The 27,223-nt window shown below is 48.4% G+C and overlaps 1 protein-coding gene across 1 annotated transcript in view; it reads right to left on the reverse strand.

The window, feature by feature from the left end:
* Positions 1-381: 381 nt before the first annotated feature.
* Positions 382-27,223, reverse strand: part of FAT2 (FAT atypical cadherin 2) — a 45,980-nt gene continuing 19,138 nt past the window's right edge. Inside the window, 18 exon segments of the mRNA XM_086621817.1 lie at positions 382-914; positions 1,746-1,806; positions 1,808-2,339; positions 4,186-4,339; positions 6,845-7,286; positions 10,625-10,770; positions 11,554-12,361; positions 13,447-13,520; positions 13,523-13,567; positions 13,570-13,642; positions 14,338-14,481; positions 15,092-15,229; positions 15,864-16,078; positions 17,415-17,804; positions 18,612-18,845; positions 19,611-19,764; positions 20,396-20,592; positions 22,780-26,832. Of these exon segments, the coding sequence (XP_086477943.1) occupies positions 382-914; positions 1,746-1,806; positions 1,808-2,339; positions 4,186-4,339; positions 6,845-7,286; positions 10,625-10,770; positions 11,554-12,361; positions 13,447-13,520; positions 13,523-13,567; positions 13,570-13,642; positions 14,338-14,481; positions 15,092-15,229; positions 15,864-16,078; positions 17,415-17,804; positions 18,612-18,845; positions 19,611-19,764; positions 20,396-20,592; positions 22,780-26,832 (8,393 nt within the window).

A 27,223-nucleotide genomic window follows, 5' to 3' on the forward strand; every position in this document is an offset into this window, starting at 1 on the left:
TCTGCCATGCCTGCAGTGCTTGTCCTCGTCCTCCTCCTCATCCCTGTGGCCAGAGAGCCTGGAGTGGGAGGAGGTGGCACGCTGCGGTGCTGCGCAGTGTTGGAGGAAGTCCCCTTGGCAAGGAGGCATGTTAGTCATTGGCATCCCAGGAGCATCCTCCATGTCCTGACAGTGGCTGGAGCATTTCCCCTCTGCAGCAGGAGCACCATGGAGGGCAGTGGGGGGAAAGATCCAGCCAAATTACAACCCAGCCGTGCAGGGGGAGATGCCACAAGCTGGGGGGACACACATAACTCTCCCTTTGGTGGCACGTGCCAGCCCCCAGCGCGCTGTTCTGCGTGGAGATGCGCTTCTCTTCTCTTGTCAAGGATGAACTTCCCATTAAAACATCACCTCCTCGCAGCTCCCGTAGTCGCTCTCCACCATGTCGGAGCCCTCATAGTTGGGGGGTGGAAGGGGCTGGGCTCGAATGCTGGGCTGGTGGCCCACCTCGCAGTCTGCGTAGGAGGGCTGGGCCACGCTCAGGCGCATGCTCACCCGCTTGTAGCCTGGCTCGGGCTGGTACGGGACACCCTCGCCCTGCACCAGCTGGGCTGGGTAGTAGCTGATGGCTGTGTATTCATTCTGGCACTGGGATGCTCCCATGTCCACGGGGCCAAGAGGCAAGAAGTCCTCCAGGTTCTGGTTGCTGTAGCGGGGCGGGATGGGGGCTCGCTTGTTGCTCTGGTCCAGTGGGAAGGGAAAGCCCCCGTAAAGAGCGACTGGCTCCGTGTCCGCTGGTGGAGGGGGCGGTGGGGGCAGAGGAGGGTGGGAGGAGGATGCAGGGGGGCCTTGTATGATCTCGTAGTGGGAATATTCCTGGACGTCTGATGACAGGTACCGGGGGGGCCAGTAGGTTGTTTCTGCTGGGTAGACTGGAATAAAACAGAGTTGTGTTAGCTCCAGTTCAAGGTGACGTTTTCCCTCTCTTGCCATCCTGTCAGTTCCTTCTGTAGGCTTTGAGCCTGCAGGAGATGTGGCAGACCAGGGAAGAGAGAAGATGTGGGAACAGGGAAGCTGTATCTGCTGCCTTGGGAAATGAGGGGACTTGGGAGCAGCCCTGGCTGTGCTGGGGCAGTGTTCCCACCGACGCATCACCTGCTCTAGCACCCAAAAGACACACTTCATCATGCCTTTTGGATGCAAGAAGTTTGCATGATGAAGGGATGGGGGCAGAGCAAGTGATCCACTGGGTCTTTCCCTTCCTCTGGAGTTACTCTCATGAACTCTCTTCTCACAGTGTGCTTTGGTGATGAACTCCTGGACTGGGAGGAAGCAGTAACCCTGCTGTCAAGAGCTGTGCAAGGGGTTTCCCTGAGGGAATGATCCCTCTGTCTGGGGACATTGATGGAAATGACTCTGCTAGAACTCACACTGACTTTTAGGATCTTAATTTTTTCCCTCTTGGGTTCATTATTCTCTTCTATAGGGTCTTTTGACCCAGGATGTGTGGGAAACCAAGCTATGCATGGATGGTTTCCCTGCTGATGGTGTACGAGACTGAGCAGGTTAAAGCTGAAAACTGGGATGTACTGGTGAGTGGGAAGGGAAGAGCCAATAAAGGACCTATAGCAGAGCTCAGGCAGCATTTGACGCTACTTTACTTGGCTTTTACCAACGCTGTGGTCCCTCATGTTTGCAAACCTTCGATCTACTAAGGGGGAATAGAGAGACATGTAAGAGAAAGAAAAAGCTGTGGTACTGACCCATCTCCTCCCTGGCCCAGGTGCACTTGATGAAGGACTCGTTGTCGGAGTTGGAGGGGGGGCGCGGCAGGGGGCAGGTTGGGTGCCACGCTGCACACGATGGTGCCCCGGTGCTTTGGGGCGTTGGCTGAGTTGAAGGTGACGAACTCGGGGGTGCTGGTGGGCTTGCGCTGCTCCGGCGTGGCCCGGTCCAGGTTGTTGTGCACTGTATCGCTGAGGATGTTGAGCTCGATGGGTGGCACGGCTTGGGTGCCCACACCCACGCTCTTGGAGAACTCACTCTTGGAGAGCAGGTCGGGGTCCTCCCGGGCCACGGGCTTGTGTGCCTTGGCCCGCTGGCGGTAGCGCTTGCGGATGAGCACGAAGGCCACGGCCAGGATGGCCACCCCCAGCACGCCGGCTGCGATCTCCGCGATCTCCTCGGGGCCCACTGCCCACTGTGTGGGCACGATGGCGGGGGTGATGATAGGCTGTGTGCAGTAGTCCCCCTGGTAATCCGATGGGCAGATGCAGTGGACGGAGCCCTGGTTGCTCACGCAGCGCCCGGCGTTTCGGCATGGGTTGTCTTGGCACTCCTCAGCCAGCTTCTCGCACCTGTAGTGGGGACAGGGTGGAGATAACCACCGTCAGCCTGGGGATGCAGCCAAAACTGCGTCATCCTATTCAGGGCTCTGATGTACACCAGCCAAGGATGCTCTGTCCTGGTCTGCTCTCCCTCTCCTGCTAGACTCCTGCTACCCGCCCTTCCTGGCAGAGGACCATGATCTCCGAATATAAAATAAATGATGCTTTTCAGGAGACTATGTTTTACAGGATGCTTCTGTTTTTCAGTCATATGCAGCAAATGAAAACGGGGGAGCTTCCTGCCTCAGAGGAGTATTTGGAGTTTCTAGGGCTAACACTGCATAGAGGGATGCTTCCATACTGTAAATTAGGGAGCCCAGGGTCACTCTGAGATGTGTTAGCCTCTTATGAAGTCTCGCATGTCCTCCAGGCTCTGTGGCTCTCAGGGTGATCTGTGGATGGCTGCAGATGGCAGCAAACATTTGGGGAACATCTAGCCTGACACGTGGTGAATGGGCAACCTTGTAAGAGGTTTTTTTGGCGCCTTATGGAGCATCTGCAGAACTGAGACTGAATTTCTGATTCTCTGTCCTGCTCAACCCCACACAACCTAAACATTCCCCAGCAGTTCAGGGGACCTTTCCTTCCAACAGTAATGATCTCCTCATGCTAGAGGGAATATGCAATGCTTTGTTGGCCTTCCTTGCCTTCCTTGCCTACAAACTCTGTGAGATTTGGGCTCCTCTTGTTTCTTAGTGTTTTGGGATGTGTGAACTGACATGTGCAATGTGCACCCATGTTTGCCGGCTGGACAACGGGTGATTTCAGATATTACACTGCCACCTAATGCTCAGCTACCGACTTTTATTCCAAGAGTTGCACAAACAATTTCTGCTGCTGCATTGATTCAAAGGACCAGTGTTTGTCCTTGCTAAAGGGCTGAGGCAGAAGGACATGATGCTGTTTGAGCCTGTGCTGGGCGTTTCTCACCAGGCTGGGCTGGAGGCAGGGCAGGGGGCTCAGAGTGGGTACGTAGCTGCAGGGAAGAATGTATCCAAGCTATAACACTGATGGTGAGAACTTGAAGGTGATATGAATTGTAGGGTTCAGGGCCAAAGCCAAACACTCCAACACCTTGTGATAATGTGGATTCATTGGCTACCTGACAGGAGAGGGGGAATGGCATCCTGGCCCTGCTTTTCAGCGTAGCACCCTGTCCTGAACTGAGCTGTGAATTGGGTGAATCGTGGCTGTGACCTGGGACAGAAGTTCCCCTTGGATGAGCCCTGCAGAGCCGGTCCTTGGGCAGAAACAGCCCCTATAGCACCCAGGGTGGTGTCCCAGCTATTGAGGGAAGGGACAGCTCACAACTGTGCTAGCCAACCTCCCCCAGCCTTGAGTGTCCTCCTGGCACCCAGCACAGTATGGGCCCGTGCCCTGCTCCCAGGCAGCTCTGGCCTCAGGGAAGATGCCACCATCGCGGCCGAGCTCAGCTCACACCTTGGGGAGGAGCAGCGTGTGGGGAGAGACTCTTCTCTCGCAAGGAGAGGATTTCAGCCCGTACCAGGCCATGACATCTGCAGGCATTCAAAGCATCTGTGAGGAAAGGGGGATTTAAAAAAAAAATTTTCTTCTTGCTCAGAGGAGATGGGCACAGAGGAGCAATGACCACATGATGGCAGAGCTCTTTGTGTCCTGGTCTGCCCAGCTGTGCCTTCGGACGCTTCCCTGCTGCAATGCTCCAGTACATGTAATCTGCAATGAATCCCAGAGCGTCTGGATCTGGTGAGCTCCAGAAATGTGCAATAGAGAGGTAGAATCGTGTTTTCAGCCCAGCATGGGAGATCACCTGGCCCAAAGCCTTCCAAGATCTTACCTTTCTCCCAGGTACCAGTCTGGGCAGTGGCAGGAGTAGCCAGTGGCAGAGGGGGTGCAGGTTCCGCCGTGCAGGCAGGGCTTGGACTCACAGGGACTGTCCCCCAGCTCACAGCGCTCACCAGAAAACAGCCCAGGGCAGATGCAGGTGTAACCTGGAGAGGGTGAGAGAGTGTCATACAGAGACCGTATCCGCACAGAAGAACTAGCAAGGACAGGGAGGAGCAGTGCCTGGTGCTGATGGCACCCACAGAGACCTCGATCCGGCTACTTAAGCATAGACACTTGCTGCTGCTGGCGGTGCTGTGGGGCACCCAGACCATCCACGGAGGGCTGGTGGGTACGTTACAGGACCTGGAGCAGTCGCTGGAGGCTGGGTGGCCACTCTGGGGCAATGCAATGGCACTAGAGAACTGCTTAAGCAACATGTCAAGCCTGTGCTCTCCTGATACAGACCCTCTCCCACCAGGGATGCGTTCAGGGTGCAGCTTTATTACACAGAGAAGCTGGGAGATAAATCAGGTTAAAGGAAAGGGAGCCTGGCTGGCTGATTCATGGTTTCTGACTCTGCTAAATGCAATCCTCTGTAAGTTATTGTTCCCTGAAGTCTTTGGTCCTGCGAGTTCTCGTGGTATGAAGTGCCTGTCTCAACACGTCGGGTTTCTCTTGCCTACAGGAGGTGTCTGGTCGCAGCCAGAGAGAAACCTGGCTTACCTGGGGACTTGGAGGGGGCTGCTGCTGCTTGTGTTCTTGGCTGCTGTTTAGTGTAGCCTTAAGCACAGGAATGTCCCTGGCTGTGCTGAGCTCCTGTAAGTCACTCAACTGGTGGTGCTATGTGGAAAGTTCAGAGTTTCTACCTTGCAGCATGCTTGAGAAGTCTTAGCTACTCGTCCACAAGCTAAACATCCCTGCTTCAGAGCACAGGGTGAATGAATGCAGACCTGTTTCCACAGGCGTGTTAGTGGTTGTACAACAAGGACGTGCTGACACTCGTGCGGCAGGTGCTGGACGTTGCTGGTAGGGCTGTGTGTGCCCAAACACATGTGTTCCTGGATGCGGGAGTTCACATGTGTTTGCACCTGTGGTCCTGAGCACTGTGGTTGATGTGGTGGCTGGTCTGGCTTTGACCCTTTCCGCACAGATGTGTTCTCACGTGGCCACGTGGCTTACCTGGGCTTGCTTGCACAGACCTGTCTTTGCCTGTGCGTGTAATTCCACACCTGAGATCCTTGGGCAGAGCTTTGTGTAAACTCATGCTGCACACCCGTGGTCTCCGGGACCGAGCCCAGGATGCTCAAGGGAGCCAAGCATCCAGGAGAACCTCATAAACTAAACGTCCCTTGAGCAACCCCTTCCCTGCAGTCGTGTCCTGAGCATTTCTGCCTGGGGCCATGTCCCATAGGCTCATTCCTGGGCAGTTGGGCCATTTGCAGGAAAGTTGATCACCTTAGAAGGAAACTATGGGAAGGGCACTGGATGATTGTAAGACTGTTAGCGAGGGAGTGATTTTCCTTCTTCCCTCTCCCATTGTAAGCTCTCTGCAAAGCAGGCGGGTGATGCCTTCGCTTAAAGCAGAGATGAGTTCTCACCTCATGGACTCCAAACCATGCTGTTTTCTGTGTGGAGGGTCTCAAGGGTAAGGCTGCGGCACGAGTGCCAGCCAGGCTAACTGTTTGGTGCAGATACACCTCGTGTCAAACAGGTTCGCCTGAACCAGGCAGCTGCTGAGTCGACAGGGCTGGGAATCTTGTTCCCAGAGGCTGCAGGCAGGGCAGGAGGAGGTGTGCTCCCTCCTCCGTCCTTGCTTGCTCCCCGGGCAGGGTGTGGGCTTTGGCAATGGCCCCAAAGAGTGCGGAGCTGCGGGAGGAGCTCCTGCCCCACGCAGCAGCCTGGAAAGCACCCCTCTGCCCCAAGGAAGGGCCAACGCATAGATGGTATCCATCTCGATGGACGGGGTGTTAGGGGGAGCAACCCTGCTGTGCTGGAAGCTGGGATATGGGTGTAGGGCAGTGACACAAGGGTGGATGTTGCTGGGAGCAGTTCCTCCTCCTGAGGCCACTGCAAACCAGCCCTGTCCCTGTGATACTGCTCGCTGCAGGGACACCCTGTGACGGGAGGAACTGGGCGGTAGTGAGACTGTCTTGGGCAAAGCCTGATACCAACCCCCTGTTGAGCACACGCACCCCATGTTAGCCTGAGTCTCTTGGATTTGAGTTTATGGTTTTCCCACATCCCTTCCCATAGCCCCAGGGAGTCACTGACTGCAGTGGGAATAGACTAAGATCTTGGCTTGTTTCTGCCCAGATACCATCACTGCATGATCCCATCTCGCCTGATTCCAGCCTTACTAAAGGCTCCTTAAGCAAAGAGGGGTGGGTGGAATTTCTATTTGCATTTGAGTTTTTGGCAAAGCTGCGCTCTCCTAGGTCATGCACACTCCTTAGAAACACCCTCCTGGCCATAGCCTGCTGGTGAGAGTCAGGATGATGATCTCATACCTCCCAGCTGCTGCTGCACTGAGTTAGCTATCGCTTGAGGTCCCCTGGGACAAGGGACCTCTCATTCTTCTCTGGAGTAGCCTCCTCGCATAGTGATGAATGAAGAGGTTGCACCTTTCCCTCCCCTGACTGCTTATTGCTCTGCGTGAGATAGTCACATACCTCCTCCATGAGTTTCGGAACACATCCCGTTGTTGAGGCATGGGTTGCTGCTGCAGGCACCAGTGGGGGAGCAACACTGCTTTATCCCCACCTCCTCCATGACTTCCTTTGATTGCCCTTTCCCGGGCAGGAGGACCACTTCTCTGCCGTTGATTGCAACCACATCCAGGCAGCCTCTGAACCCCCGTGTGACTCTTTGGGACTGGAGCGGCTGCTGGAGGCCCCCAAAAAGCAGGTCTCGTCTGCCCTGGGAGATGCTACAGGTTGCTGGCAGCTGGAGAGAGGCGTTTCCCAGTCCATCAATGAGCAGGCGGACAGATGTGTTCTTTACTTCCAGGAAGACCGAGTGCCACTCACCATCGCTCACAAAACGTGAGGAGGAGAGGCTCCCAGTGTAGTTCCCCCGGCAGCTGTACCCAAGTTGAGGGACTCCATTAACCACCTGCAAAACATGTCCCAGAAGTCATGGTTAGCTTTGATACAGGTGGCTGCTGTTCGTAGAGGCTTTCAACACTTCCGCTTGCTCCCCTCTCTCCCTGCCTAAGCACTGAGAGTCAAGATGAATCCCAAACTTCAGACTCCAAGAATTACCAGCTAGGCAAACACCGGCCCTTTTACCCATATTAAGCTTTGCATGGATCAATTAAAGCTTGTTTAAGTGACTGCAACCTCCTTTAATTTGCAGAACACCATCATCTCTCACACAACTTCACCTGTGGTCCTTCCCTTCAACCTTTGACTGGTGTGCAGGGAGGGGAGCTCATCTTTCCACATAACGGGGTGAAGAGCCATGTGATCGTAATCCTGCAGCTGCTTACCCCTTCCCCCTTCCTGAGTGTAATCAGAGCCCTGGTATTCAGACTATCCATAGCTTCATTGCCAGTCATGGATGGACTCCTGTTCTGGGCCATGTGGCCTTTGTTCTGTTCTCAGTGACTCATTGGCAGTGGGGAAGGTGCTGGAGCAGATCCCCCTTTGGCATGGGTGAAGGAGGAGCTCGTGGCAGCTTTCTCTGGAGGAGGCAAGGAGGAGTTGGAAGGAGGAGAAAGGAATTACTGTTGTACCTAGCTCCCACCCAGCACACTGGAAAGCCAGGCCAAAGCTGCTGATAGGTGTTGCAATCCAGTCTTTGATCTCCAGCAGATGGGAGGGAGACAAGGTATTGAGCTTCTAAAAGTGAACCACATGAGCGTCTTCTGCGTTAAACTGAGATGTCAGAAACTCTTATTTGTGGCCCAAGATTCATATTTAAATCTCATATGGATGAAGGGGAAAGGAAAGGTTAGCTGTGTTTCAGGTGAAGTTGGGATAACCCCCTCTTTCACCTTTTTCTTCCCAGTGCTTTGTTGATAAAACCTCTCTCTCATAGAAGCCGAGAGCCTATGGAGAACGAGAAAAAAGATGGAACAAAACATTCATAGAAAACTTGCAGAGCTTGCTACATAACATCAAGCAATTTATCCCATGGGAGAGATCTCCATGGGGGGCATTAGAGAGAGCGAGGAGTGGTGGTAATTGGAAGGGGCTAGAAGAGGAGGAGCAATTATGGGCTATGTTGAACTGAACCTACATATGATATGATGGGGCTACTCTGGAGGGGTCAGAAGCAGAACAGGACAACTGTTAACTCTTAGAGAAGTCCACGGTATAAAGAAATCCCAGTGGGAGGAGAGAGCAACTGCTGAAGGAAGGAAGAACTAGATGCAGCTGGCACACGCCATGGAAGGGCCTCAGGGCAACGTGTGTAAATCTCTTTGCACAACTGGCAAGCGCACCGGAGAACTTTGTCACTTCACTTTATCTTAAGGAACATGATTTCACTTCAGATGGGTCTGTAGATTGGACTTATCAATTTCTAGGGCTGGGAGACAGCTGAGAACTCGATTCCCTGGAGCAAGAACTGACAGACTGCCAAGACTTTCCCAGCTTGCCCGGTTTGCCATCCTCTTGCTGCACCCTATTTCTGAACATCAAGAGAGCTTAGTGATCGGAAGGGTGATGATACGCATGTCCTTGGGAGAACTCATCCTCTTCACCAAATCTACAAACCATTGGTTATGATTCTTTCAAAGCTTTGGCTCGTACTTAGAGTACTGCAGTCCACAAAGCTTAAAATCTTGAGGGATTCCTTCATTTTTTTCAGGCCAGATGGTCTAGAAAAGGCTTGATCCTGAGATATTGTTAATAAAATGGGTCAGAGAAGAATGATTCACAGGCAACTTTACAGTGGAGGCTTTATCAATGTTTCCTGTCGTAAAGTTTGTGGAGACATCTGGGTACAGATCATGGGCACACTGAACTCCATCAATAATGAGTCTTTTCTCTCTTGGCTCTTTAGGCCTGGCTCAGTAAGGCTTCCTGCCATCTCACCCTTTCTGAGCACCATCTGGAGCGCTGGACTCCTTCAGCTGAACTACTCGGTGGCCCTCCTCCCAGGGACTGGGTAGAAAGCTAGAGACCCTTCTTGAGAAGTTTTTCTCATCAGCCCTTTATGATGCAGCTTAAAGTCACTCTTGGAGATGGGTACAGGACATATGGATGATGTTTCTCTGCTTTTGCTCTTGAGGAGCGATGCCTGTGGCAGCAGGAGCTTGCAATGTGTACTATGGGCAGGTCTCTGGGCGTTGGCTGCTGTGCAGCTCCCTGCTTGTGTGGGTCTTTTATAACAGTGGAAAGAAAAACTATTTCAAAATAGGAAGATGGGGTTGTGAAACCATGAGAAGGGATGAGGGAATTCAGGGACAGGATGAACACTTTCAGGTAGGTTACAGTGTGTAGATCTCAAAGTGATTAGTCTCACGGAGAAATCTCTGTAAGCTGGTGAGTATGTCCTATGATCTTGGTCTCCAATTAATTTCAATTTAATTGAATTTAATTGATGAGGAATATACAAAACTCCTATTCTTTAGGTCATCTGCTGCTTTCCCTTCTGTTGCCAAAGTGGAAGAGGGAGATGACCTTTGAATGCTGGGTAGATTCAGTGTGCAGCCAGAGGGAGGAGAGCGATCAGACTGAAATGTTCCTGCTCTGCAGGTGTCTCAAACAGTGAAACCACCTGAGGAAAGTGGTTGAAAAGAGTGAGGTGTTGAGAAATAGCATTTAAGACTCCTATTTTGTCTGTTCTGTCCATTACTGTAAAGGACCTTTAGTTTGAGGTCCATTTGATCAGATAGATGACTTGAATGACATATGCTCTGCTGCAGGTAAAGCCTGGTGATATCATTCTCGATCTCAGAGCTCACCTGGCCCTCCTCATCTCTACCCTGTTGCCCCAACCCGCTAGCCCAATGTGGTCGCCTCCTCTGTGCTGGACTGAGCCACAATGTGGTCTGGCAAAGAGTTTGGGTGTTCAGTGGGAGTCTGACTCTGCTCCTAAGGTCTGGGGGGAAGTTTGCCCTTTGCTAGAGTGGGAGCAGATTGGTCTGGGGAAAATTCCACCTGGTAAATTCTTTTTCCTGAGAGGTGTGATATAAGAGAGGGATGGAGAAGCAAACTGTAAGGAAAGAAGATGGTGTAGATCTATGATACAGCTGTACGCTGCCTTCACAACAGCGACTAGCACGCACATTCACAGATGTAAAAAATGATTCACTAGTTGTGGTTGCAGCAATTTCCAAACTGTGCTTGACTCTCACTTGGTCTTCCCAAGTCTTATATTTTAGCTAGGTGAATTACTGAGGGTACATATTATTGCATTCCTTTTCTGTGATTCTCTTCCTCAAAACAGTAAGGGTGTTTTTTTCACACTGGAAAGAAATCCCCATGCGTTGCAGTACGTACCTCCAAAGTGGCATGGTCAGTCCCGTTAGCGTAGAACACGACAGCGTGCAGCTGGTGGGTCTTCAGGCGAAAGTGCATGTGCCAGGAGCCGATCTGTGAGTGCTGATACCAAATGTAGCTGTGCCCCCCAAACCTCACAGCCGTTCCTGGAAGGAGAATGAGCAAAAGATCTTATCTTTGTCACGCTTGGAGACTATGGACTATGTCAAGCCTTGCCTCTTTTCCCAGCCTGCCACCATAACTGTCCAGGAACACTTCATCCATGGCAACCCATGGATCACTGCACTGCATCTCCCACAGCTCCCATTTAGAGCTCCCAGTGTTTCTTCTATTTACTCAACTGTAAAACAATCCCTCAATAGCAGTCTGGCTGTTTCTCTCCTATAGCACCTTCAAGGTGCCCTCGGCGTGGTCTACAACACCCTTAAATTTCCTCATCCTTAATAAGTCTTTCTATTATTCTATGGTATCCCCCTACCATTCCTGCCCTAGTGATGCTAACCTCTATCCCTGCTCCCTCCCTTTATTTCTCTAAGTATTGTAGAGTGAGTATAACAAATATGCTTTATTTGGCTTTCCTCAAATTTATCAGTTAGTCTGTGCTTTCCTGAGTCGAGGATCAACACAGGAACTCAGAGATCAAAATTCTGATCACTGACCTTCATAATCTGCTAGGTACAAGTGACTTTTCTCAATTAGATAGATACATGTTGCTGCTATTAAGTGCTACAGGAGATTAATAAAAAAAAAAAGACTACGTGAAACTTTCAAGCTCTAGGAGTCTAGATTTGGCTTTGAAATTGCAGGCAGAGTTGTCGATCATTGGGCAACCTAATTCCATGGAAAGTTCAGATGCCTTTTGTGTACTGAAGGAAAACACAATACGCTCAGGTTTGTAGGGTGGGACGCTACCAGGAAGGATTGCTCACCGTTGCAAGAACAGATTTGCTCCAAGCTGTGCCGTGGGGTGAGGACGCTGAGTCGGGCAGTGCTGTAAGTAGACATCAAGCCTGGATCCAGCTGAATGGTTTCCTTGCAGACACGGTGGGCGCAATCTGACCCGTGACACGGCACATGAATTGCTTTCTTCATCCGGAGACCCACGAGTTGGTCCATCTCCCCAGCTGACACAGTGATCTTATTTGCAAGGACCCGAGGCTCATACAAGGAGCCGTGTGGCTCTCCGACAGCCAAGAGCAGGTCCACTCCATCAGAGGTAGCGGCAGGCTGTAAGCTGGCCATGTGGATGTTTTGGCGCCGGGTGACCAGGATGTTTCCCAGAAATCTCTGCAAGTTGCGCCAATGGTCCCCCACAAACTCCTCAGGGGAGAGGTGGCGGAAATGTAGCACCACCGCCTTGTCCAAGGCCTCCTGCGTGAAACACCACACGTGGACATTGACACTGGTGGTGGCTGTGAACGTACCATCGCTGACTGTCACGTTCAAAAGATAGTGGCCGTGGGGAAGCTTGTCTCCAGCAATGATCTTTCCATCTGCAGCCCCAACAGAGAAAAGGCCCTCCTGGGGCACTTCTGCCACCAAAGTGTACACCAGCGTGTCATGGGGGTCTCGATCCGTGGCATGGATCTTGCCCAGAACACCACCTCGGAAGGCTTCCTCATTGGTGGTGATGAATATTTCCAGAGGAAGGGCTGAGGGAGCATACTGGCTCTGCTCAGTCACTTGGATATTTATAAATGCAGATGAGGACAGGGGAGGGATACCGCTGTCAGAGACCTGTCAAGGAAAACAGAAGGATCCATTATGGCCACATGCTGACTTACTGTTGCTTCACCTAAGTGGATGGGCTGATAAGGTCTTGTGAAGGAGAGCGCCTTGCAGGCAGCAATGGGTAGAAGCTGTCAGGCAGTGGGTTGGGAATGAAGAAGGAATTGGAAAAATTGGCAGCAATGTTGGACCTCTGCCTGGAGATGGCCCCAGGGAAATGGCAGCATGGAGATCGACTAAGACCTTCTGTTAGTGGTGGGGTTGCTCTCATTTCCGTGTGTGCTCATCAGCAGCTGAGGCACACCTCAGTGGCTCTGATTTCCTGAGGATTAGTCACCTTTAGAGATGTTGCCAGTCTTTGGGGTTCCGTGCGTAACTGAGTGTACAAAGATATTAAAGCAGTTACGGGCATCAACACATTTGCTCACCTTCCGGACTATTTAAGCCCGTGTCCCACCTCTGACAATGTCTGCCTAGCATGAGTCAAGGAACCTCAAAATAGAAAAATGTGAATAATCAGATTATAGCATAAGTTTCTCCCTAATCTTAACAGTTAGTGGTTGAGGTTTGTAATATGATACCTAGCTTTTAGAACAGCTACCATTGCTGAGGGTATGTACTTTACATGTTGTTATCCTTTTGTTTGTAATGGACTATCCTTACTGATAACATTGAAAATTAATTAATTTGCTCTGCAACAATAGAAATCCTCTTTGAAGAGTAACTTAAACCACTTCTTAAATGACAAGGATACTTGGAGAAAGTTTGTAGGAAGAGATCCAGGTCTCACTTTAAACTGGAAGTCATTAGAATGATGCTGGGAAAAACATCTGTCTAAGGAAACTGCTGACAGAGTGTTTCTCATGATCATATTATCTGATTTTATCAATGCAGAAGCTGGCCCCCATTTCTTGTGGGTGGACTGTGTGGAGAACTGAGTTCTGGAGCTGGCTCCAAGCTGCACAATTTGTGGCTGGACTGGATTTCTCCAAAGCCAGAGATGTTTCCATCCAGCTGTGCCATCCTAATCTCATTTTGTTGCTACTTAATCTGACTGGGGACTTCAGATACCAGGACAGTAAGGCAGGCTCTACCTGGACTTGTAATAGGTACTGTTCTTTCGTTCTTCTGTTGAGGACGGATGATGTCACCAGCAGACCATTTGGGTGACATCAAAAGCCTTCCCATCATTGCCTTGGGTGATCTGGAATGATACGGCGGTCCATTTTCTGGGGAGTCTCTATCGCTCATAATCAGCTCCAGGACGCTTGTACCCACGGGAGCATTCTCCTGAAATGGGGAAAGACGCTAGTGGAGAAAGGCGAGCAAAGAGAAAAGGCCCAGGGGAACCCACAGTGCCCCTAGAGCTGCTGGATCAGGGAAACAAATCCCACATGCCATGTGCATCTCTCTAGTACACGCAGACTGAGACTCTTGCCAGCAATGGCAGAGACCCGGTGGCGGCAAGGGACTCTCTTTCATGGCATGACATATGTGGCAGCTAAGCGTAGACAGTTGAGCTAATGCCTTTGGTTTCCCCTTAAGTCATGTCAGCACAAGAGCAGATGAAAGCATGTTTTGTCTATGTTTCTTTCTAAGTATGTATAGGTGTTTTGAGTCCAAGCGACATCTGGGCTGCATCCAGCAGACATGATGATGCTTGACTATGTGCTTGGATCTGCTCTTTATCTTGTGGTGTGGACATGGATGATTGCAAGGGAGAAAGGGGCTACAAGTCAGGCTTGGAAAGCGTGAAAGGTTCTATGCTTTCTGTACTGAAAGGACAGGAGGTGCCTGAAGTTATTGGAAAGAGAAAATGGCATTTGTCGGCAGAATATTTGCCCTGTGGATGCTATCAGTTCTTTGTGGCAACGAGCACAAAGCAACAGCATGCTTCGTGGCTGTCTGTCCCCTCTGCTCCAACAGCAGCCCATGCCCGTAGCACCCTGAGATGGACTGGGAGGACAAACCACCTCCTGGCTTACCTGCACCACCACGCTGTAGTTGAGCTGGAAGAACCGAGGAGGGTTGTCATTGACATCAGACACATGGACATGCACAGCAACGTCACTGAACTGAGCAGGGTGGCCGTTGTCCATGGCTCGAACTGTCAGGGAATAACTGGGGATCTGGAGGATTTGTAGTGTACAATTACTTGGAGAAACTGAGGAATGTTGGCTTCTTCACATTGAGTTTTACTCTGTCGCAGCTTGTTGAAATACTTGAGGCCATGCATTGCACCATAACAATAGCTTTGCCCTTGGCTAAGGCTCTCCATCCATAAATCTCAAGCACATTGCTAAAGAAAATCAGCCTCACAATAGTTGCAGAGAAGGGAAACATCTTGCCAAAGGTGGATGAGACTAAACTGGGCAAACATCTGTCAATAGTGGTTTGAGCTGCTGCTGTTTGATGAATGTGAGGTTGTCCAGACAACCTTTCCATCTCCTCCTCATACCTATTTTCTATAATGCTCTGACGCAGAGAAGCAGAAACCAACCAAAGAAACCAAAGCCCAGAGTTGTGACCACTGAAGGCTCTATCACCCTCCCTAAAGCCCAGCCTTCCTACTGCAGTATCTGTGAGTCTAGAAAATGAATGAATGAAAAACTTGCTGTCTGCTTACAGTATTATGAGTAGATCGTTCAGAAAACAGGAGGCAGCTGAATATACTGTGCTCCCTCAGTCTTTTGGGGCATATCTGTTTTCACCTTCCTGTTCCCCTTGTCTTGAACTCACCTCCTCCCTGTCCAGGTGCTTGGCGATGCTGATTTGACCGCTTTTGGGTTGAATGGCGAAGTGTCCCAGCGGGTTCCCTCCCACGATTGAATATGTGATCTGATTGTTCATTGCTCCATCCAAGTCATCAGCTGAAACCTGTTAGGAGGAAAAAGAGCTAGTACCCCTGGCTCAAAAAGGCCTTGCCATGGGGGAATAGAGGCGGGGGAGCAGGACCTCCTTATCATTTAAGGGTATTGATTTGCGATTGCCTCAAATGAGGAGGAGGAAGGAAGGTGGTTTATGTAAGTGTCATTCATTAGTTTTTTCAAGACAAAACTCAACGCAGCTACAACAGTGGCTTTCTCCTTGTCCCTTTCCTGACTTTACCACTCCTGTGATGGTAACAAGCTGGGCAGGGAACTCCCCATGGAAATACCTTGGGCTCTTCTATTCTGCCCAGGAAAGCCTCTGCCTTCCCCAAGTCACAAGGGTATTGGCCTTCTGCAGGCATTTTAGCTCTCTTGGGAGGTCCTCAAAGCTTCTGAGATCCCCTTAGGTATTTCAAGCTTTCAGTTGAAGATGTCTTATAAGGCAAAGTGCTCCCTTTGGAGTGTCAGGAATTCTGACAATCATCCTTTTTTAAAGTCATGCTTAAATCTTAGATGTTGAATGTCACAAACCCACTGAGGTGGCTGTGTCCAAGGCAAAGTAAAGTGCAAAAGAAGAGTAAATAATGCATAACACAAGTAAAAGGATAGCTAAAGAAAGCTGGTCTGGTTCATAATCCTACCGTGAGGATGATTTCTCCAACTGCAGCATCCTCTCGGATATCAGCGAAGTAAGGGTCTTGGATGAATTCTGGTGCATGGTCATTGATGTCTGTTATGTTGATCACCACCATGGTCACATCACTGAGAGAAGCTGAGCCCTTCCTCGTGCCCTCGATGGATAAGTAATACTCGTGACTTGCTTCAAAGTCCAAGCTCCCGTTTATGTATAAGGCACCTGCATTGGCAGATGGAGAAAACAACAGAAGATACTTTGAATGAATGGCACAAGGTTTCTTGGAATACTTGGAGGTATACCGAGATGATTGCCAAACTGCCAGCTGAATAGGCGCTATTGACCTAACTTTGACTTTTTCTGGTTAAATCAGGATACTGAAGGTCATGGCATCACATAAAACAAATTTTAATTGAACTGATTCTGCCATAACCTGCCTTATTTTGGTATCAAGTGTTTGAAGAGGTGAAATAAACTTTAATTCTGGAAGATCTCCAGGAATCTCTATTGGAGGAGATCTGTGACAAAATAGGATAAGAATCCAACAGTGCTATTGAAAGCTGTGACCAAGGCAGTAGCAGAGCATCACTGAAATGTCACAGGCAGGATGAAAAGGTGTGAGATGTAGGTGCAGAGTTGTACAGGAGAAAAAGGTGCACAGCAAGATGCTGTTATTTGTCAAGTGAGGCTTGAGATGCAACATAGAAAGAAGCAGGAGGCTGTTAATCTCAAAAAATGAGTGAGGAACACAGACTGAAGACGTAAAGCGAAAACGGAAAAAAAAAAAAAGGAGGTACAGAATGTGCCTGTGTACTTCAATGATTTCCTGGGTTCAGCACTGAAACTGTCACAAAATCATTCCCTGGACATGACACTGTTCTATGTCTTTTAAGGTTTACAAACTAATAAGAAGATTGGTGTGGAAAATTTAGTGAGAGCCTTGGGGACAGAGAAGCTGAGGAAGGTGCCGTGGATGAGGATGTTACAGCCAAGGGCAGAAGGCCATTGGTGATGCAGCCAAGGGCTTGTTTCAGAGAGTTAACATTGGCCTTCTGATAACAGCTCTTATCAGATCACTGTGCAAACAGAGTAGTGCTTTATTTGGCCAGTAAAGCTGGCTCAACACCTGCTCATGGTTAACAGATTGGTATCATCCATGTTTGTTGAGTGCTACATAATAAAGCTGTTACCCTGGGCTGCAGGTTCCTTGTGGGATCAGGACGGAGAGACTTTTAAAATGAAACCACCTTCTCCTGCATTTTGAAGTGGAAAGATTTCAGAGTCCTGCTCTCCATGTATTTGTCATTCCCATGGACTTGTCCAGGTGTATACCAGGAAGCTTTCCAATAATTTCAGTAAGATTTGGATCACTTCTTGAGGGTCTGGGCTGGCAAAAATTAAGGTAGAAGAGAAGACTGTATTCCCTACCCTTGTGCTGGCTGAAGACAGAGGGGAGCAGAAGTGCAAGCCAAATGAAGAAGATCCAGAGAAGATGCATACAAGGACAGCCTTTGCTGTTGGGTCAGCCTGGACCTGCTTGGGCATGAGATTGTCTTACCTGTGTTTGAGTTGAGCTGAAATTTCCCATGGTCATTGCCATTCACAATTTCATACTTGATCTCTGTGTTTTCTGCATTGTCCCTTGTCAAGGCTGACAAGTTGAGGACCTCTGTACCCACAGCCACGTCTTCTTTTACCATGGCCACGTATTCAGGGGCCAGGAAAACAGGCAGATATTCATTTAGATCCACAACAGAGACCGTGACAGTGCCGAGAGCAGAGAGAGGCTCTGGGGTGCCCCGGTCAGTGGCATAGACTGTCAGCTCAAATGCTGAATGCTGTGAATCCTTCAGAGGCTTTTCCAGACGGATCACCCCTGTGGTTTCCTCAATTGAAAAGTGTCCATTGGCAGAGTCAGAGAGAGAGTAGACCACTTCAGCGTTGAGACCTGGAAGGATAAGGGACAGTCTGCACTAATTCATGGGTAGGAATGCTGCTGGTTTTATCTTTTTTTTTTTTTTTAATCCATTAGGACCATGTGTACCTAAATGACCTTAAATTCCCAGGCAACATGGAGGCCATACGAACATCAAGTGCGCTCTGTCCATCTGCAGGCTCAGACATCTAGCCACCCTCACCATCATCAATCAGCATCACCTGTCAGTAGTTACTAGAGCTTCCCATTTCTAATTCCCTTGTTTTCAAACATGATTTCCCTTTATGTCTGCTTCCAAAGTAGATAAACATGATCTTGCCTCTCTGTCATTGTAAATTCAGTCTCTGTTGGAGAGGTTTATTGAAAGATCCTTTCTAAGGAGCCTTACCTATATTTCTGAGAATCTTCATGTTTCCAGGACCTCTCCATCCAAATCATCTACCCCATCCATAGCTAAAGATCCTTTTTTCCTTATTATGCTCATTCTCGATCTCCATCTTTGGTAAAATTTCTGTCCGGTTTGGATCCCAGACAAACTGTGTGTGTCACAGTTTGTGCTGTGCATCACGGTTACAGTTACTGAGCACGTCCTTGAAGTTTGTCTTTGCATGTTTCTGCAGATATTGCACTTTCTACAGGGTCACAAAAATGCTGATGCCAGCCTGCTAGTCAAGAACATGTCAGCGATGAGATCCAGGCACATCTTCGCCAAGATTCACTCATCTATGCCCATCGCTGCACCCCGTCCCTAGGTTTCAAAGTTTTCTATTCGGGATGAAAGATGAACTCAACTAAAAAGTAAAACCCATTCTGACTCACCTTCATCAAGGTCCCGGGCAGCAACCACGGCAATGGGTGTCTTTGTTGTGGTGTTGTCAAAAACAGCCACGGTGCAGTGACTGGGGAAGAATCTCGGTGCATTGTCATTCGTGTCCTCTACAATCAGCGTTATATCTGCCTGGCAGGAACGGCCTCCGCCATCAGTGGCTTTGGCAACAAGGTGGTACGTAGGTTTCTGCTCACGATCAAGAGGCGCAGCCGTGGTCAGTTCTCCTGTTGGAAAGAACAGGAGATGGTCTTGTCTCCTGCAACAGCTGCAGCTTACGAGAGCTCAGAGAGGTTCAAGCACGCTGCCTTCCCTGGTGAACCGTGGGAGACAACAGACTGGGTTTGAACACTGTTTATAATCCAGCTAATAGCGGTGATGTGTCCACACCACATTGCTCAGGGCTATTCTCGGATCACTGCCAGACAGTGCCCTGGCAGAGCTTGGCACAAGGAGTCCCGCAACTCGGGCTGAACTTCATGCAAGGGATGTCGTCATGGGATAAAAGTCCTCATAAATAAATTGTACTTCTAAACACCCTTATAAACCCCACTGCATTAAGCTTTCTGCAACATAATGAACCCCAAGTGATCTCTAGAATGATCATCATGTCTGTTTGGGCAAATATACTGCCCAAGACCCGATAAGACATTTTTTAGAGTTTAGAACTTGGGTCTTTGGCTCAAGCCAAATGCTTGCTGATCTCTCCTCCTTGAAACCTGGCTGTTAGCAATAGTGTCTGCCCTTCATGTTACCAATGCTAATGCCAACATTTGTAGAGAAAGCTAGCAGGAAGATGCAGAGCTTACTTTCCCCTGTACAGTATTGCAATATAGCTGCCTGTTTGCCATTCCCTCCTAGCTTGGGAGAGCTGGAATGAACAGTCCTTTTGTTTGCTCAAGAGGAGATAAGTGTTGAGCTGCGTCAGCAGCTGGCGTTTCTTGGGAGTGGGTGAGGAAGAGGATAAAAGCATCCCATCGCTCAGCTCTCACCTGTATGTGGGCCCAGCCGGAACTCCTCTGCGCCAGGGCCGTGGAGGCTGTACGTTATCTGGGCGTTGCTGCCGATATCGGGGTCGGTTGCTGATATTTTCAAAATAAAAAGACCCGGTGGAGCGTCTTCAGAGACTCTCCCAGTGTAGAATATCTAGAAAGGACAGAAGGTGTCATTGGCATCTGAGCCATCTCCAAAATACCTTCATCCCATATGGGGAGGAATGGACTAGCAGAATCTTCGTGGAAAAGGATAAACCATATGGTTTATAGGGGAACACAATGCGCCTCACATTGCTGGCTGCTGGGGTGTGGACTGGGACCAGTGAGCTCATTGCACACAAGCCTTTGAATCTCCTTTGGGAAGCAACCACCCCTGTTCTTTCTCACCATGGGTAACATCCACACCAGCGATCAGCTCTCTACAGTAACAAACCTCCTGATGGGAATCTCTCAGCTTAGCAGGATATAAAACTCGGCAATTTACATGCCCCTACCCAGGAGGCTTCCTGGCATTGTTTATCTCCAAAAATTATCCTTCATAACGCTTAGACTCTCACTTACTGCTGGCAAACATGCTTGGAGGCTAGATTTAATGTTCTTACTTGACATGCAGCTTAATTAAAATTGCTAAGCATAATCAAAGCAACAGGATTGTGTGAGAAGAATTATGACAAGCCAAACCCTCGTAACATGCTCTTTCTGTTCTTTCTTCCTTGCTATTGTGTTCTCGCCTTCCCAGGCACTCCCCCAGGGCCCTGGATGTCCCAGGACAGATGTCTTACCTGGCCACACTCAGGGCTGTTGTCATTGATATCCAGAACAAAAATTTCCACTTCAGTAGTAGCCTGAAATTTCCCATCAGAGGCCATAACCTTGAGGAGGTATTTCTCTGTATCTTCTCTGTCCAGAGGCTTCTTGGAAGAAATAGTCCATTCTCCCTCAATTTGGTTAACTGTGAACTGTCCTAGTACATCTCCTTCTAGAAGGGGGCAGAAGGCAAGGAAAATGGGCATTTGCTGAGTGCTGAAAACCAGAAGTTACAAGGGGAGAGGATATAGATATGTCCACTGCTGGTCCCTTAGGAGAGCTGAAGAGCTCGCAGTGGTGACGCAGAGAGGGCATCAGTGTCGTGTCAGGCGGGTGAGGAGTGTTTGGTCTGCCTCACTGCACAACTGACAAATACTCTGCCTGATTTTTTATTTACTGCCTGCACGTTACACTGGAAGGAGGAAACAACTCCTGATAGGAAAAATGTCTCGGCAATGTTCTGCAGACGTGCATATTCATTGCCTCAAAACCACATTGTCTCACCTTCCTAAAGCGTGTCAGTCTTTCTTGGTGCATGTTCCTAAAGGGATCTGAGAGTTGCAAACACCCTGGAGACATTGGTTGGATCTTACAGATACAGTACCATGTATAGTTGTATTTCCTTTTAACCTATGGTTGCGTTTAATATATAGCTGTGTGTTCTGGGGCTACTTTTTGATTCTGTAAGAACTAAATTATAAGAGGTAAATCCACACTGGGTAGGCTCTCTGGTCCACCAGATTCATGCTGCTCAGAGGATGGATGCTGCCCCTGGAGAATCCCTCGCTTCTGGCAGGGAGCTGATGTCCTCTGCTGAACCCGCACCGTTGGGCAGAAGGAGGGAGGGGGCAATGAAGAGAGCTGGCTGCAGGGCTTGGTTGTGTTAGACTCTGAGGGGCCTTGCACAGCTGGGCGAATTAAATTTGCTGTCTTTCTGCTTTCACTTGCACTGCAGTGATGGGGTTATGAATCTAGAGGCATGATGAGACCTCTCCTAACCCTTCTCCTGGTACTGGCAGACTCCAGCCCATGCTCAGATTTAGTTTCTGTGTTTGAAATCAATGTGCATGTGAAGGCTCTGTTCATCTTCTCCTCTCTTTTGCTGTAGTGCTAAACTGCAGTTGTATCGATACATTTATGGGTAGAGTTTGACCGGTGCTTGTAAGAAGAAAACAGAGAGAACATGCTTTATTCACCGCTAACATAAGCATGCATTCTCTCAGGTTTAAAGTAGTTGTAAGTTACTACTACATTTAAGATGGCAGAAATGTGAATACATAAATGGATTTAATCTTTCCTCCCAAAGGCTTGCAAACACCTAGGCATGCCATAAGCCAATTGAAAGTATCAGCATTCCTCTCCTGTTTTGAATGGTTACAATAGTAGATAACAGGCTGCAGCACGATCTGGCTAAGTGTTTTGACCCTGAAGGATCCTCATTTGAGTTCGAACAAACATTTTAATTTGAAGTATCTGTTCCAGGCCTGAGAAAGACCCTTTGGGGTCAAAAAGTACCATAAAATCAAGCTTCTACTTGTGCAGATGTACAGCAAACATTCCAGTATAACTTTTTTTTTGTTGTGTTATGCAGTGGTTAATTTTACTTGGCACAACTAGATGTTTCAGGGATGCAAGAGTCATCTTTAGTGTTTCTTGTTAGCCAAAACCTTCACTAAGATCAACATGACAGTCTCATATCCACCAGTCTGCAGAGTCACTTAGCAAACAAGTAGACCTCACAAGGCTGCAGTTAACCAACCTATGAAGTGGCTTCATAGGAAACACATTTAATGCCACAAAGTTATACGCATCCTATATGCGTATATATAGTTATTAAAAAATACAGGCAGGCTACATGTGAGATGTGTAAACTGACTGCCACTGTTTGCAGGAGAAAAAGCTGCATCAAAGACCTTAAATATAGATCACAGGATCTATGGGAGAAAAACCTTCCATTCTGTTGCACCTCTGCTTCTGTCCTTTCAATAGATATTGCTGTCTTAATTATTCCTCTGTTAAGAAAGTGTAAATAAATATATCTACAGTACTGAGTAATTACTTATCTGTATTTCATTTATTTATTTTTTGCAAATAAATAGGGTGATTCAGCAGTGGGATAGTTATTATAAGGATAATTCCACTCACTACAGTTAGTTACTAAAGAGTCTGGGATACCCCAGACTCATTTAACTAGAGTCCAGCTCATGACAGAGCTTGGGCTTCATCTCCTGCTTCGCATGGGACTGTCAGTATAAAACTATTTCTGTATTAATATTCTATAAGACAAGGTATCAGATCCTCACTTTGAGATGATACTCTATTCTTGATCCCTGAAGATTTAAAGTAATGAAAAACTCACCAGTTATGTAGCATGTGACTCGCCGGTTCTGCTCAGAGATGTCTGCATCGATGGTACTCAGTGTGACAACAACCTGCCCTGGCTCTGCGTTCTCGATTACCGATCCTTTATAGAAGTCTGAGGTGAACTGTGGAGCATTATCATTTTCATCAGAGACAGTGACCTCCACTAGGGTTTGTGAAGAGAGCTGGACTTTCCTGCCATGGTCGGTGGCCACCACATAAAACCGATAGATCTCCTGAGCTTCGCAGTCCAGCTCTTTTAGTGTGGTGATCCATCCACTCTCACCATCAATGGTGAAGAGTCCTCGGAGGTTGCCAGATTCTGCTTCCAGACTATAAGTCACCTGTCCATCACTTCCCATGTCCTGGTCGTTAGCTGTCACTTGTATGACTGTGGTTCCTGATGGCATGTTCTCCATGACAAAAGCTTTGTAGGGATCTGCCTCAAAAACAGGTCTGTTGTCATTGACGTCCTGCACTTGGATATTCACAGAGACCAGGGAGACCAGCTCAGTCTCCTGATGTGAGCAGTGAGCCATAACATCAATCTGGTACCACTTGGTGGTCTCATGATCCATTGCCTTTTTGATTTTCAAAGCCCCGGTTTGTTCGTCCAGTGTAAACACCTCATCTTTGTTACTTTCTGTAGTGGTTCCCTTCACCAGGCTGTATATGATAGGATCCTCTGCAAAAGCTTTGACTGACCCTATTTCTGATCCCTCCGGAAGATCCTCAGATGCAGAGAATGTATAAAGGGGCTCAGAAAACCTTGGCAATGTCACCTCCCTGGGGACTATCTGAAGATTCACTGGGACAAGGGAGTTCCAGTGAGGGGGTCTGCCGTCTTCAGCTTTCACCTTGAAGTTAAAGGCTCTGTTTTCTAAACCAATAAGGCTCTCCTTGACCTTAACAACTCCAGTGGCAGCATTGATCTCAACAAGGTCTTCTGCCACATCTTCCACGGAGTCAACGGAGTAAATGACATCTGCATTTGCACCTTCATCAGCATCATAGGCCAGTACCTGGATGACAGGGGAGCCTTTGCTTACATTGGACTGGATGGACAGAGTATATTCAGAGGCTTTGAACTGTGGTGGGTTGTCATTCTCATCTGTAAGGATTATTTTGACAGTGCAGAACGCCACCTTCCCACCCCCGTCCTTGGCCATGACTTTTATGGCAATGACTCTCTCTGTTGAATTTTCCCTGTCCAGTTTTTGCAGTGTGGCAATACGACCTTTATTGTCTATGGAGAACTTCTCATGGGCGAGTTTATTTATGATGGTATAGTCTACGGTGCCATATGGGCCACCATCTGGGTCAACAGCCAGCAGCTCAATCACTTTGGTACCTATCTCAGCATTTTCTGCCAGCTCTGCCTCGTACACGTTCTGCTGAAAAGAGGGGCTGTACTTGTTGGCATTTGTAGTATTGATATACACAGGCACGGTGCTCTTGAAAACGCCATCTGAAGCAGAAACTCTGAGATTGTAAGATGGCTCCAAGTCCTTTTTGCAGCGGTTGAACATGGATATTATTCCAGAAGTGCTGTTGATAGTGAAATGCCTGTTGTCATTGCCTGAGAGTATCACGTATTCCAGTCGGGTGGTGTCTCCGCTATCGGGGTCCAGGGCCTGGACTTTTATCACGATGTGCCCACACGTAGCCATTTCACTTACCTTGGCTTCATACTGCAGCTGGCTGAACTCAGGGGGATTGTCATTGATGTCTGTCACATCTACTATTACCAGGGCATCGCTGCTAAGCGGAGGCATCCCATGATCTGCAGCTCTTACTTTCATGCGAAACTGCTGATTTTTTTCATAATCAAGTGCTTGAGCTGTTGTTATTTGCCCTGTGCTGGCATCAATGGTAAAGAACTTGGTAGCATCTGAACCATCATCCAAGATCTGATAGGAGACCACTTTGTTTCTGCCTGAATCCTTATCAGAAGCAGAGAGCTGGACAACTGGGGTCTGTGCTGGCAAACTCTCTGAGACAGATGCCATGTAGATCATCTGAGAAAAAATGGGGGGGTTGTCATTAATGTCCTCTACCTCCACCTCTACTCTGGCTTCTGAAAAAGATCCTAGTGCTGTGTCTGTGGCTCTAACGGTGAACATGTGCTTTGTCTCTATCTCGTAGTCCAGCTGACCTGTAACAGTAAGTACACCAGTTTTGAAGTCAGTGCTGAACAGTTTCAGGGAGTCTTCTTCCACAATGTTGTAGATGAGGCGCAAGCCTTCAGGACTGCGAGCCTGTATGTGGAGGATAGATGTGTACAGGGGGATGTTTTCTGGCACCTTCACTCGGTAGTACAAACTTTGGAACAGAGGGTTGGATTTGTTCCTCACGCTGACCACAACCTCTTCTTCAGCACGGAGGGGAGGCTCGCCTTTGTCCTTAGCAATGACTCGGAGGTTGTATTTATTTAAAGCCTGATAATCAAGAGGTTTCTTAAGTGAGATGTCTCCTAGGTAGGGGTCAATCCAAAAATATTTGTAGTCCTCTACAAACGAGTAGGTAATGGCTCCATTATCCCCTATGTCTTTGTCTGTTGCCGACACCTGAAAAAGTACGTCACCTGGCTCTGTGCCTTCCTGCACCGAGGTGTAATATGGCACGTTCTCAAACTGCGGTGCATTGTCATTGACATCCTCTACATAAACCTTGACTGTGGCTTGGGACACTCGTGGTGGTTTCCTGTTGTCCTTCACTTCCACAGCTACCTCGTGCATGTCTTGTTCTTCACGGTCAAATTTAGCACCCTTGGTCTGGAGTACTCCAGACGCCTGGATCATTCTGAATCTTTCCTTTCCATTCAAAAGCGAATAGAAAAGTGGTTCATTTAGCTGATACCCCTTGACCCCAAGAACAGTGAGAGTCTTCTCATCTGTGGAGTTCTCCATCACAGTTGCTGTATACACATCTTGATCAAATTTTAAGCCAGTACCTTGTGCTTGAGTTAAATTTAGCTTAACCAGAGCAGTACTCTTATATAAGCCATCACCAGCTCTGACCGTGAGTTCACGATAGCTTCCCAGGCCAGTAGCATTAAGAATGGAGATGAGACCTGTGAGTGGATGAATGTAGAAAGCATTATCAAGGTTCCCTTCCATGATGCTGTAGGTCACCTCTGAATCTGCATCTTTTGCCTGCACTGACAAAAGCTCCATCCCTGGGTGAGCAGGTAGCAAGACAGAATGCTCGTAAGTGTCTTTGAAGAAGACTGGAGGTGAATCATTCACGTCTTTAACATGGATTGTGACCTTAGCTGGCTTGGATGCAAATAAGCTGGGACTTCCACTGTCATGCGCATGGACACTGAAGTGGAAAACTGGGGTGAGCTCATAGTCTATATCAGCACGACTGGTAAGCGTCCCTGTGCTGGGATCTACTGTAAAATATTTCAGTGCCTCCGGTTCCAAAATCTCATAGACCAGCAGACCATTGGAGTCTTGATCAGCATCTGTTGCATGGGTCACAAGGGGAGCATTGCTTTCATCCAGAACCATGCTTTGTGATGGAGCATTCTCCATGATCCAGCCAACAAAGGAAGGCTTAACAAAGACGGGGACATTGTCATTCTCATCTATGACATAGATATGTACCATTGTGTCCATAAATGCTCCAGCCATGTTGGTGCCACGGACTTTCAACTGGTAAAAAGATACCTGCTCAAAATCTAAGCTCTTCTGAGTGGAAATAAGGCCTGACTGATAGTTCATGGAGAACACTCCATCTCCATTTCCATCTTTTATTTCATAGCTGACTGGTGACAAGCTTGTGGCTGAAACCTGGATCAGAGGAGAGCCAACAGCAGTGGATTCGCTGATCTCTGTGATGTATTCAGCCTCTGGAAATTTTGGAGGGGTTCGGTCAGAGGGTCTAATGCGGACGTGTACAGTAGCAGAATCTTTAAGCTGGGGGAACCCCTGATCTTCTGCCTTTACAATGAGAGTAAATCGCTCCTGCCTGGATGAGTCCAGTTTCCGGGCAACTGTAATAATTCCAGAATATGGGTCGATGCTGAAGAAACCTTCCCCGTTACCTGCAAGAAGAGAAATTACAAAGTGAAGAATGCAGACACCCTATTGATTTTGGTTTTCTGAACCTCTCTTCCGTAGATGCTCCTGATTTCAGACCTAATTAACATCTGTTTCTTTCACTGAGAGACGACCTTCATTAATTTCCGAATAATTTTCATTCTAAGAACAATGAACCCATTGAGATCTACAAGCTAACTTTTAAATCAATCAAAATATAAATTAGAGATAAATACCCTTCTAATTTGAGCATATTTAGTGGTGGCAGAGCTTGTGCTTGAAGCTTTTGCCTCGTATGCAGAACATGGTAGCATGGACTGTACTAGTTGCTTCAAGCCCTGTCATGCTTATAATTACCAATACTTCAGGAGCATTTAAATTCCTCAGTACTTGATC

This window comes from Tauraco erythrolophus, chromosome 16 (genome assembly GCF_009769465.1).
Source record: "Tauraco erythrolophus isolate bTauEry1 chromosome 16, bTauEry1.pri, whole genome shotgun sequence".
In the NCBI taxonomy this organism is placed as follows: Eukaryota; Metazoa; Chordata; class Aves; order Musophagiformes; family Musophagidae; genus Tauraco; species Tauraco erythrolophus.